General features: G+C 56.6%; 2 protein-coding genes across 10 annotated transcripts in view; one reads left to right on the top strand and one right to left on the bottom strand.

The window, feature by feature from the left end:
• The window catches only part of SCTR (secretin receptor), an 88866-nt gene extending 84505 nt beyond the window's left edge, over nucleotides 1–4361 (top strand). The window contains exons 15-16 of the mRNA XM_014547886.1: nucleotides 2808–2849; nucleotides 3931–4361. Coding sequence (XP_014403372.1) covers nucleotides 2808–2849; nucleotides 3931–4101 — 213 coding nt within the window. The 3' untranslated portion in view covers nucleotides 4102–4361. The remainder of the gene's footprint in view (nucleotides 1–2807; nucleotides 2850–3930) is intronic.
• Nucleotides 4362–5582: 1221 nt separating this feature from the next.
• TMEM37 (transmembrane protein 37) lies at nucleotides 5583–11933 on the bottom strand. Of its 9 annotated transcripts, none has more exons than XM_005876485.2 (2): nucleotides 11353–11933; nucleotides 5583–7293 (listed from the first exon to the last, which is right to left on the bottom strand). In XM_005876485.2, the coding sequence occupies exon 2, from the start codon at nucleotides 7201–7203 to the stop codon at nucleotides 6721–6723; it is 483 nt and encodes a 160-aa protein (XP_005876547.1). In that variant the 5' UTR covers nucleotides 7204–7293; nucleotides 11353–11933; the 3' UTR covers nucleotides 5583–6720. The 9 variants fall into 9 exon arrangements, with proteins under 9 accessions (XP_005876547.1, XP_005876539.1, XP_005876544.1 ...); XM_005876477.2 differs by lacking the exon at nucleotides 11353–11933 and adding an exon at nucleotides 11099–11346; XM_005876482.2 differs by lacking the exon at nucleotides 11353–11933 and adding an exon at nucleotides 10657–10838.
• Nucleotides 11934–11949: the final 16 nt, after the last annotated feature.

Genomic DNA, 11949 nt, shown 5'->3' with positions numbered 1-11949 from the left:
TCTTAAGCAAATCCAAGACATCGTTTTATTTCAAATGTAATTATTTTAGTATGTATTTCTAAAAGATGGACTTAAAGAACACACACAGGACCAAAATACTATTACCCCTGTCAATGTTTTTAAAAACCAAAGTTTATTTGCTCTTTCCAATTGTAGAAATAATACTTGCTTATTGGAGGAAATTTGGAAAGTAAGGAAAAGTTGAAAGAGAAAAATTCATTCATAAGCTCAGAACCCACAGATGACCTCTGTTGAGATGTGGGTGCTTACTTCTCAGTGTCTTTTCTGTGCAGGAAGACACACACAGGTGAACCTCCAGGCACCTATAATTGGGATCAAACTGTGTTTTTGTATCCTGCTTGTTTGCTTAGTTCTCTACCAGGCCCATCATGAACAATTCCCCACCTCATTAAGTCTTTAAAGACTCCCTTTTGAATGACTGCCGAATTTCTCACAGTGGCTGGCTGTGCAAGGCCTGCCTTATATGTACCTGGAGCGCATCTAACTTTCCCTGGCCCAGGGCTCCTGCCCTCACCTGTGAAAACGTGTCTCTGGATCTTTGGGGCCCAGACAGGTGAGGCCAGGCAACCCTGGGCCCAGGGAGGTGGGCAGCAGCCTCAGCCGGCAGCCTGACCGCCCTCTCTGGGCCAAGCACACACAGCTCTCATTCTGCCTGAATCCCCGAGGCCCAGGTCACTCACCTGCAAAGGGGATCCTCCCACCCACCTCCTAGAGCTTTGGCAAGGATTCAATGAAGCACCTGGCACCCAGAAGCCCACAGTTGTGCAGGCCAAGCTGTGCTCAAAGCTGCTTTATCTCGGCCTGCCCTTCATGCCCCCTGGCAGTGGTTCCTAAGTGATGCCCACCCCAACCACCTGGGGATTGTTCAAAGCTGCTGATGGCCCACTCCCAGACATTCAGATTTGGGGCGCAGAGTAAAACCTGAGCAGGGCTCCCAGGTGTTCTAATGTGCAGCAAAATTTCTGCTTTGGATAAGTGTTCACCACCCCCAGCCCCAAGTTGTCCCCATTCTAGGCAGCAGTCATTGATGTCTAAAAATCTAAAGCAAGTCCTCCTAGTTTTGTCACTAAGCCTTATTAAATGCCAACACCCTAGAGCAGTCGTGGGATTAAGCCCACTATAGAAGGGCTGGTTTCTTGCTCTTTGGGGTCCTTTCCAATGTAGTAAGTAGCTAAGGGCAGGCCTGGATGGAATTGGGGAAGAGGGCTTGGCCACTGAGGTCAGAGCTGTGACACCTGGGCCTCGGGCGGAGCCTGTAATGTAAGGAAGAGCAGGGTGGCCCAAGGTGGGTCCCTGAGGAGGTGAGCAGGGAATTTGCACTGCAGAGACCTTGCTCATGGCTCATGGTTCTCCGCACACCTCAAATCCTGCATCCCAGGCTGTAATCCCTACCCTGGCAGGGCTCCATGCCCGGATCCCAGGGGGCACCATTGGGCAAACAGGAGCTCCTGATAGCGGGAGGCACAGGCCCCACCACGCCAGGGAACATGAATCGGATGTGGCCTGGAGGCCCCAGCTCCAGGAGATGCATTCACCTGTCTGTTAGCAGGGAGGTCACACCCATGGCTGGCTGACGTGCACACAGGCTTATTCTGACCACACATCAGCACATTTATTTTTCAGTTTGAATAGTTGGCCATGTTTAAACATCTCCAGCTTATCTTTTTTTCCTTTAAATATTTCTTTGGGGGAGGAACACCACTCTTCTACTCAATTGAAAACAACATTTTGAACAGAACAAAGGTCTTTTGTTTCTTTACACCTGTCATGCCATGAGCTCCCAGGTAGGGGGCTCCCTCGGCCCAGGCTCCGTTGCGTTGGTTCTCACCAGGAGCTGCTCTGGGCGGAGCAGCTACCTCAGTTGAGCCCAGGTACCTTTCTGTTTGGCTTCCTTCTTGTTCTGAACATTTTCCTTTACATTTCAGGAAGCTTGCTCACCTCTTGGAGGTTTGATATGCTCAAGTCCTACTTTCATTCTCTTGCCCTTGTGTGTTTGCAATGCCCACGCTTGCTGGGTGACACTGCAACCCTTCCGTTTGCCCTGGGAACATCCACGATATGCTCAAGTCCTACTTTCATTCTCTTGCCCTTGTTGTTTGCAATGCCCACACTTGCTGGGTGACTCTGCAACCCTTCCGTTTGCCCTGGGAACATCCGTGGGGCATCCTTTTTGAACAGTGCCCTTGAAGGCAGCAACATCGCCTTTCTCGTAGATTCGCACGTATGTGGCCCAAGGAGCAACTTCGTGTTTTCTAAGAGAACGTGTAGCAGGGCCTCTCTTTCCCTTTGTGTTAGTCATTTTGGCAAATTACGGGAAGATGGCGGTTCCGGTGGGAAGGCCCTGCTTGTCTTGAACTCGAGCCCACTCAGGGCCCAGGGTGTCACATGGATGGCCCCAAGCCCTCCTCCAGGTGCCACTACCCCCTGCTTCTCCCAGGTGGCCCACCTGACTAATCAGGTGACTGGCCTTCCCCATGCCCTGTGAGAGCCCTTACTTCAGTGGCACTGACACCACATGTGCAAGGTCTACGCTAGACACTGGGGACAACAAATGAAAGGAACCCTGTCCTTACCCCAAGGAGCTGTCTGTGCTGGTGACGCAGCACAGACAGAAGAGGCAGCCCATGCCCCTGCGGTGAGGGGTGTGAGAAGGCTCTGGAGCACTGGGCGGGGTGGGGGGCGGGGTGGGGGGGAAGCCTGGGCTGGTGATGGGAGAGCTGAGGAGGAGGTTAGGGGGAGGCGAGTGCTGGGCACCGGCACTAACCTGTTGCCCTGTCCCTCCGCAGGGCCTGGTGGTGGCCGTCCTCTACTGCTTCCTCAACGGGGAGGTGAGTGCTCAGGCTGCCTAGCGCCTGGAGGGGCTCCCAGTCACTGGATTCCAGGTCAGAGCGAGCTGCCTGGAAAGGGTGGTGGGGTGTGGGCAGGGCAGGCCGGGGTGTCCGGACTTGGGCCTGTCTTCACAGAGTCTGAGTCACTTTATGGGAGCAACAGAACCACCTGGAAGGCTTGGTAAACAATTGCTGGGCCCTACCCCCAGTTTCCAGTCAGCAAAAATGGCCTGGGTTGGAGCCTGGGATGCTTTTAACAAGCATTACAGCGGATGCTTATCCTGGGAAAGTCAGGAAATGGAGGAGAGTGCAGGCACTCCCCCCGCCCCCCCCCCCCCAAGCCGGGCTCCTGGCTGGACGATGACCTGTCACTGCCTCACTCTGAGCTTCAGTCTTCCCATCTGTAAAATGAGTAACTCAAATGACACTTCTGCCAACTCAAAGGCTCCCAGTGGCCATTGAGTCCTTGGGGCCTGGTCACGTACCTTGAGGCCTGTGCCCTTACCCAGCATTTGGGTCAGGACATGAGGTTCCTGGCACACAGAAGCTGGGTAATCACTAGTGAACTCGGCATGGCACGTAAGTCAGGCCTTTCTGTGACTGCTGGCCATCTGTCTGCTTCGCCACACACTAATGGGGATAACTCCTGACGTTTCCCCAGAATGAGCCACCAAGCCCAGCCTCAAAGATTCGGCTGCTACAGCGGGGTCATGGGGGAAATTTCCGGAGCAGCTCTCTGGCCCTCAGATTAGCTCTGAGCTAGGGTGGCTTCCTGGGAACATGTCCTGTTGTCCCGTGGGATGATGTGGATGTTGGTGTCCTGGAGCTAGTGTGACAACGACAAGCCCTTCAGGACATTTGTAGTGAGATGGCAGGTGATCGTGCCTAGGGAAGGGCCCTCAGTACCCCCTGGACATCGGGTTGGAGCTGGTCAATCCGAGTGGCCTGCAGGAGGTGGGGAGGCATGACTACTGGGTAGGAGTGGCAGGACCGTGCAGAGGCCCCAGGGGGTGAGCAGGACTCTAGGCCCCGGGCCCTTCTTGCTGTTCCCTCCTGGGCTGATGGCCGGTCTCCGGGACAGGTGCAGCTGGAGGTTCAGAAGAAGTGGCGGCAGTGGCACCTGCGTGAGCTTTCACTGCGCCCCATGGCCCTCAGCAACTCCTCTAGCATCGGCACCAGCAGCCTCACCCACGGCACCAAGGCCAGCCCCTCGGAGCCGAGCCGGGGCACCTGCAGGGCCAGCGTCATCTGAGAGGTCGGAGCAGGGCCACCGTGGACATAGGCCACGCTGGTCCTGAGAGAGCAGGACACTGCTTTGGGACAGTCCATCTCCCCCCAGGCAGCATACGCTTTCTCCTGCGACTAGTGACCTCTTCTCCAGGCCTTGGGTTGGAGGGTGAGAGTCCCTCAGAACTCAACAGAAGGAACCTGGGCAGCATGGGACAGGGAGGGGGGAGAGCAGCTCAGGGGTCTGAGAAGGGAGGAGGAAAATAAATGGGAACTGAGGTGAGATTTGGTGTGTGTCAGTCTCCTTGTCCTTGAGACAGGTGAGGGAGGGTGCTCTGGTCAACTCCCTACTGCTTCCTGGAGGAGGGGCTTCCTTGGTCCCCTGCTCGTTTTCAGGGACAAACTTAGAAGCTCCGGAAACATGAGACATCACGGTCCTTGGCCCCAGGTGGACCCTCCCTGCCCCTCACCTGTCCAGGAGCTCTCATCCTAGAGCAGTGGTTCTCAACCTTGGCTGCACATTAGAATCACCTGGGAATCTTTTTAAAATCCTGATTTCTGGGCCTCATCCTCCGGAAATTCTGTTTCTTTGTTATGGGGTGGGGCCACAACATTAGTAACAAAGAAACAGAATTTCCGGAGGATGAGGCCCAGAAATCAGGATTTTAAAAAGATTCCCAGGTGATTCTAATGTGCAGCCAAGGTTGAGAACCACTGTCCTAGAGCCTTCAAGACGACTGAATTAATCTGAGCAAGTCCCAGGGGAGGCCAGGACAGCCCCAGGACCCAGCTCCCCTTTAGTAGCCCTGACATGGTCTGAGGCGTCCCTCCGCCTTACTGCCCTGTCAGTCAGTTATCCTGGGCCCCCAAGGCAGGGAGAGCAGGAGAGGGGGCATTATACCATTTGATAGAAGCGAAGCAGGTTCACCCAGGCCCTGTGACTTGCCCAAACTACTAGGCCAGGAGGGGGCAGAAGCCCAGTCCAGGGCTTTAGGTCTCAAGTCCCCATGCTCCAAGGCTGTCTCCTTTACCAGGGCCTGTCTCCCTCTCCCATTGGGGATTTTAGTCCCACCCTTTCCTCTCTGGATCTCAGTTCCCTTGAATACCAACACTCCTTCCCCACCAGCCTTGTGAGGATTAAAGAGTGCTCAATATTTAAACCCTTTTACAAAACAAAAACTACCAGTGCTCTTTGGCCCATGCATCTGGACAGAGTGGAGACCCCGCCCTCCACTGTAGAGAAAGAGCATCTTGCTGGTGAGGGGTCCAGCTCTAGTCCCGGCTCTGGGTGGCCCTGGTGAGTACTAGCCCTCTCTGGGCCCTGGCCCCCCACCTCTGCACCTCTGCAGAGACAAGGTCACCCTTTGCCCCTTGAAGACTGCTCCTGGTGAAAGGCCAGGTGCCCACTTCCAGGGCTAAGAACCCAGCCTACACGGTTGACGAGCTCTGCCCTCCAATTACCGATTGGTCCACAAAACCTTTCTTGAGCCATCTCCACAGACTGTGCATTTTGGAATAAAAGTTTTTAAAAAACACAAGAGGTAGGTACAAGCACCCAGCCCAGGAAGGGAAACTGAGTGACCAAAACTCATACACTCAGTGGCAGGCAGAGTGAGCCAGGGCAGGCCAGACTTCATTCGGTAGGGGAGCGGGAGGGCTGGGGTGGAATGAAGTGGGCTGAGGGCACAAAGGCACTGGAAAGGGGGCCATTTAATGCCCCAAACACTGATCTGCTGGTGAGATGGAAGTCTTTACTGGTTCCTGGTCCCCTTCACCTGCGAGCATCTTCAGTTTAACCATCACCCAGGGTCCAGCAGCTGCTCTCTGAATGTGTTCAGGGATCAGAGATGGTGCCCCTCAGGCTGCCGGATCCTCACCAAAGCTGGGCACGCACACTTGCCTCAGGGAGCGCTGCGCATTAGAAGTCAGGTGGACTTTTCTGGAAGGCTTGTTCTAAACTCTTCTCAAAGAGGTCAGGCAGGAATCCCACAGGCAGAGCCCCCAACGGAGACAGCCAGCTGCTGGAAGCAGAGGGTTATACAGGCATTACAGGGTTCCCCAAAGGGCAGGGGTCGAATCAAGTAAAATGGTTTGAAAAACTACCAGGTACAAGAAATCCTAAATTCTGCCTCCCTGGCATGACCAAAGCTAAAGCAGAGAGGCGTGCCCAGAGGTCCCCTGAGTTGGTGGAAGGAAGTCCTAGGCTCGGCTGGACACCCTTAGCTGGAAGGCGATCCACTCTTAGCCACCGCGGAGGCCCCAGGGACCCTGCAGCTGGTCTCCCAGCCCAGCGCCGGGAAGCAGGTGTGAACAGCACTTGGCTGTGCAGCCAGCCCAGGCACCAGTTACCTGAGCTGCTTCCAAATCGATTCCCGTCCTGGGAAGGAGGATTCAAGAAAAGGATTTTACAATGTGTCCTACAATCTACATCCTAATAACTTGGCTACACTTGTGCAGTTGGTGGCATGGAGGCACGCTCCTGGCCTCTGGCCCTGGGCACAGGGCCCTGGGCCATTTCTGGCTGAGCCCCCAAAGGTTACTGGGTAAGAGGCAGCAGTTCCAAGGTCATTGTCCCACCCCTACCCCCACCAGAAGTCACGTCTTGACCACTTTGTTGTGGAACCCGATGTCCTTGGAGGAGGGCCTAAAATTCCCTCAGCTGGCCCCAGGGATGGCTGATGCTGTTGACGTGCAGGCCGCTGATGGCGTTCAAGAAGAGGAGGAAGGAGGCAGTGAACTGGCACCAGAACATCAGGGTGAAGCCGGTGAGCGTGACCTGGTTCCTGAGGAGGATCACAAAGCTCAGGAGCCCCGCAGAGGAGAGGACAAATGAGACGAGGAGGAGGACGCAGCCCAGGGCCCACTTGCGCCGTGAGTGGAGGTCCTCACACACCTGAGACACCATGAGGAGCTCCAGGCCAAAAATGGCGGCCACCACGGCCAAGGCATCCATGCTGCGGGCCAGGACCATGCCCTCAGCCAGCCCTGGCACGCGGGCCTGACTCAGGTCTCTGAGGCAGTGTGGCCCAGTCTGGTTGGAGCTGGTGCAGAAGTGCCATAGCCCGAAGAGGCGGTCCCCAGCCAGGAGCCAGTGACCGTCACAGACGGAGACAGAGGAGAGGACCATGGCCAGCGCCGCACACACGATGATGAGGGTCCGGATGAAGGATTCGAAGAAGGACTGGCGGGGCCTCCGTTGGCCCAGCAGCCTCTGGGCCTGGAAGATACACAGAGGTGGCATGTCAGGGAGGGCCCCGCCCCCCCTCCAACCTGTGCAGGGAAGACCCTGAACACGACTCCACTTCCCACAGCCATGACTTCTGCTCCGTCCCCCACGAAGCCTGGAATATGGCCCTTACTCAGCCTCCTGCCCAGCTCCTCCTTCTTGGGGGACCTTTCCCCCTTCTCCCTGTTCCCCGTTCTCCATCTGAGACCTACACACACTGTCAAGTCATTTACCAGGCCCGAAGGGTTCCCTGACTTTTCTTCAATGATCTTCATGAGGAAGGAATCCAAATTCTATTGCCTGGCAAATCCTACTCCCTTCTGAATTTGGAAAACCTGTCTGGCCTGGCTAGTGTGACCTTGAGCTTGCAGCTGGCTTGGGTTTCTTTATAAACAAAACAAGAAAACTGCCTGGAAGGCTGAGGGTTGTAAAATCACTGAAACATAATCCACGGCCATTTCCTCTCTCGCCAGGACTTCCCCAGTACAGGTCCAGGTTCCTCCTAACCCCCACCCGCCGGTTCTGCACTTTCCACATTCTGCCCCGGCTGCCGTTCCATTAACTTGTTTCCTCAGTACTGACGGTGATGTTTGCACCTTGCCCTTCAGTCTTGCTCAGCCCCTCCCTGGACTTGCCAACCAGACTTTCTGTTCTAGCAGCTTCTGGAGGGTGGGGGGAGGGGGTGTGGAGCCACTGAGGCTCTTCTTTAGCCTCTGGTTTCGGCACAGGTGTCCGCCCCCCACCCCTACAACCTCTTCTGACAAGCTGAGCCAGGTACCCAGTGAGGTGTCCCTTATCTCACAGCCCTCAGACACCACCCAGGTGCCATTCCCAACCACCAGCCCAGGAAGCAAAAGAAACACTTCAGGCTACATTCCTTACCCAGCCCCCGGCGCTGCAGATCCGCCCTGTCTCCCTCTCCAGCTTCGCCCCGGTGGACTCCCCCTGGCCACCTCACTCAGGCACAGCAGCTCTCCTTCCAGGCCTAGGCCACGCCTAGCACTTTCTTCCCTCAGACCTATTGGCCCCTCCACCTGAAAGGATCTGCTCCAGGTTGCCCCCTTTCTCCGCTCATCAAAAATGTCAGACACGTCTTTTCTGCCTACCGGGTCCCCTCCTGAAACTTCCCATCAGGCATCTGTTTTCTCCACCGTTCTGATCACAAGTTATCCATTCCCTTCTGACTTGTATTACATATTATCTACCTACCCGTGAGAAACCACTATGTCCCCAGTACCCGGCACAGTGCTTGACCGGGGCCTTCAATGGGTGTGCAAGAAGAGCCATGGGATAAGTGAACGGTCAAGTTTGCCACCACTGTCACTTCCACCTGAATCTGCCTTTAAACCCAGGTCTCCCACCAGCCAGTGTATGTCAAAGCAGCCCGGGTTACACACCCCTTGGGGAGGTAAGCAAAGCAAGACAGCTCATGACAGCCGATGCTGGGGAACTGAACGGGGCTGTGGAGACACCCTGCACCAGGTGCAAAGGGAGGCTTCCAGAGGCAAGTCCAGGCCACACCTCTCAGCGAGGGACACCAAGCAAAGCCACGCTCCTGGCACAGTCCTGTGGGTAGAGACCTAGAAGACCATCAGGCTGGCTGCTAACTTGCAGAGGTGAGCAGGAGCTACTGCTAAGTTCAGTCCCAGGGTTACATGAATAAGGACCTCGTTTGCTTTCTGCACTTCTGCTTCGGCAGGGTCCTATTTTACTCCTAAACCCGTGAGGCTGGTAGAGTAGGAAGCTCCATGCAAGGAAAGAAACTGTCATGCAGAGGTCAGGTGACTTGCCCAAGCTCACTCACCTAAGTCACAGTAAAGCCTGTCACAGCTGCCCAGACGATTGATCGGGTGTAGAGGATGAGGTGCTCATAAGCACCAGCTGGGGCCTTCCCAGTGCAGGGCCTTGTGTTAGGGGCTCAGTAGAGAGTGCGGAGGGGGACCCAAGCTGTCAGGACAAAGGCATCCCTGGGGCAGCAAAGAGCTCCCAGGCAGGAGCCTGGGCTGTGGTTCTCAAACTGTGTCCCCCTGCTTCCGATGGGGGCTTCCAATGGGGGCTTCCGATGGGGGATTCCAGGTGCTGACGCAGGGGAGTAGGGGAAGCTGCCTCCGGGCCCTTCCTCCCTCCAACTAACAGACCCCTGTTACTGGCTGGAGACAGTGGGGATCCCGGAGTCTGTATTGGGAAGCTTTAGAAAAACCGGCTGTGCTGCTAAGAAACAAACCAAGGAAACTGAAACCTCTGTCTACAAACCAGTCAAGGTGCTTGTCCTTGGGCCTTTCTTAACCTCTTTGGCCCTTGTCCTCTCACCTACAAAGTGGAGCTGGTGACTCCTGCAGAGCAGCAGTGGCCATAAAGGCACCGGGCAAAGTCACGCCCTAGGCCTAGAGGTTGATAAGGTCCTCGGGTGGGAAAGCCCCAGGGGCAGAGAACAAGTCACGAGAACACGGGGCCCAGAAACCTCCTGCCCCTAGACATCACGCTGTCTGGGGAACAGGCACGTCCTGTCCCTCTCGCCCTACCTGTCCTGAGCACAGACTGGACTTTAAGCCCTCAGCTATCACCCCGGGGTCAGAAAGAGAAGACAGCTGATGTCAGTTCATTCTTCCCCTCCCACTACAACACAGTCAACTCTCCCATCACCAGGAAAACTCCTGAGGATTAAAGGGATCGTGTATAGAAAAGAGCTGGGCACAGGTGCAGCCCCCACATCACCCGCTAGTAACATTAGTAACAATAATGCACATGGAGTCTTCATTCCTAACCACCTGGCACCACACCGGCTTCTGGCATGTCCACTAGTGACCCCGCGCCTGAACCCTCTCCTGGAGGCAGCGTGGGCAGTGGAGGCCCGGTGGGTAACAGGAGGTGAGGCAGTGGAGTTCTGCCCCTGTGCTGCCAGCCCCCAGCTGTGGGACCTTGGGCGTCACATTAATCTCTTAGAGCGTTGACATTCTTGGATAAAAATGGGCAAACCTTCCCCTTTATTCATCTGTAAGCCCGAATGAATGATTTCTTGTGACTCACAAAAAGTGTCCCTTGACACTCCTGGGCCTTTGAGTCCCAGGCCAAGATCTTATAACCCAGGACCCCATCTGCTCCCATCAACATCCAAGTAGGTACTTTGGGCTGCTCACTACTATTTCTCCACGTCCCCAACAGAGACTCCAAAATCCATCCTCCTGCCCCAGAACCCCCATCATCACCAGCTGAAAATGTCAGTAGCTTCCCTAAGCCTTGGCCTGCTGCCATCCCCGGAGCCACCCCAGTGGCTGGACATGCAGCCCCAGGAGCCAGCCAGCCTGCTGTGCAGCTGTGTTTGACTCTGGCAAGCGATCCCCTCTCTTTCCTCACCTATAAAGGGAGATCGCAGAGGCTACCTCCTGTGGTGGTTGCGGGCTGAAATGAGTCATCCCTCCAGGTGCTCAGAGCAGTTCCTGGCACCTTGGTTAAGCTCCTAAACCACAGTGGCCATAGTCATACAAGGCAGCACCCTCCCCCTCAGGGCAGCCTGTGTCCAACCTCAGAGAGCCCCTGGCCTTCCCCTGACCCCCCCCTGCCCCCCCCCCCCCCACCGGCCTCTCCTCTTCCTCCACTACCCACGGGTCTTCCCTGCTCCCCTCTTCCTAACCGCACAAAGCACCCTCCTCCCCATCCGCCCTCAGCTTCTGCACCAGTTAATTTATCACTCACTCCGACCTCTTCTAAGTCCTGGTTTACAAGTCTCTCTCTCGGAAGGGGCAGTCAGTTCGGGGAGGGGAGAGCCCACAACCCGGCCTCACGCTCCTGTCCCTACCGCCCAGGGCCTGTCCCAGGGGGGTGCCTGGTCCGGAATCCGGATTCCGCCCGGAGCAAAGAGGAGCGGCATCGCGTTCCCTCCTCCTTCCCACCCCAGCAGCTGTGGCCGCTAGACCCGGCTGGGGTGCCTCTGGGCGGGCTGGGCGGGCTGGGCGGGCGAGGCAGGGAGCGCGAGGGAGATGTGGAGCCAAGAAGCCCTGGTTCTGAATCTCGATTCTGTCGCTTAGCCGGCCGCACGGACAGGTCCTTCACCTCCGAACGGCAGTAACCTCGTCGGTAAAACGGGCGGAGCAATGTCTACCCTGCCCGGCGTGGTGGGGTCTGAGACTTGCTGCCAAGTCGCGGAACCTCTCCTGTCGGCTCAGCCCGTCGGCGGGGCTGAGGCGGTGGGTGGGGTGTCTCCGTGTAAAGATCGCGCGCGGGTGGCGGTCCCGCCACCTGCTGGCTCCCCTGGGAGCCCCCGCCCAGGGAGGGCAGGAATGGGGGTTCTCAGCCACGCACACGTAGGGCACCACCCTAGGAAGGAAACAAGACTTCGGGGGCGGACCGCTCCCCGCACAGACCCTTTGCTCTGGGGCGTCCGCGCGCCCAGCGAGTCCCTCCCCGGCCCAGAGCCGCAGGCGCAGTCTGGGGGGGAACCGGGGGAGGGGAGAGTCGGTCTGGTCCCCACCCAAGAAAGCCGGCTGCCCAAGGAGGCACCTCGGTCCCGGGAGGCAAGCCTCACTCCGCAAGTGGGTTCTGTCCACCCTCCACCCCAGGCGCACCTCCTTTTTGAAAAGGAGGGACCTCTCCGCTGAGCCTCACCGACCGCGCTGGGGGCTCCAACGAGAGGCAGAGAGAAGTTGGGGA

The sequence above is a fragment of the Myotis brandtii genome, unplaced genomic scaffold (genome assembly GCF_000412655.1).
Source record: "Myotis brandtii unplaced genomic scaffold, ASM41265v1 scaffold488, whole genome shotgun sequence".
NCBI lineage: Eukaryota > Metazoa > Chordata > Mammalia > Chiroptera > Vespertilionidae > Myotis > Myotis brandtii.
This window is presented reverse-complemented; position numbering and strand designations above follow the sequence as displayed.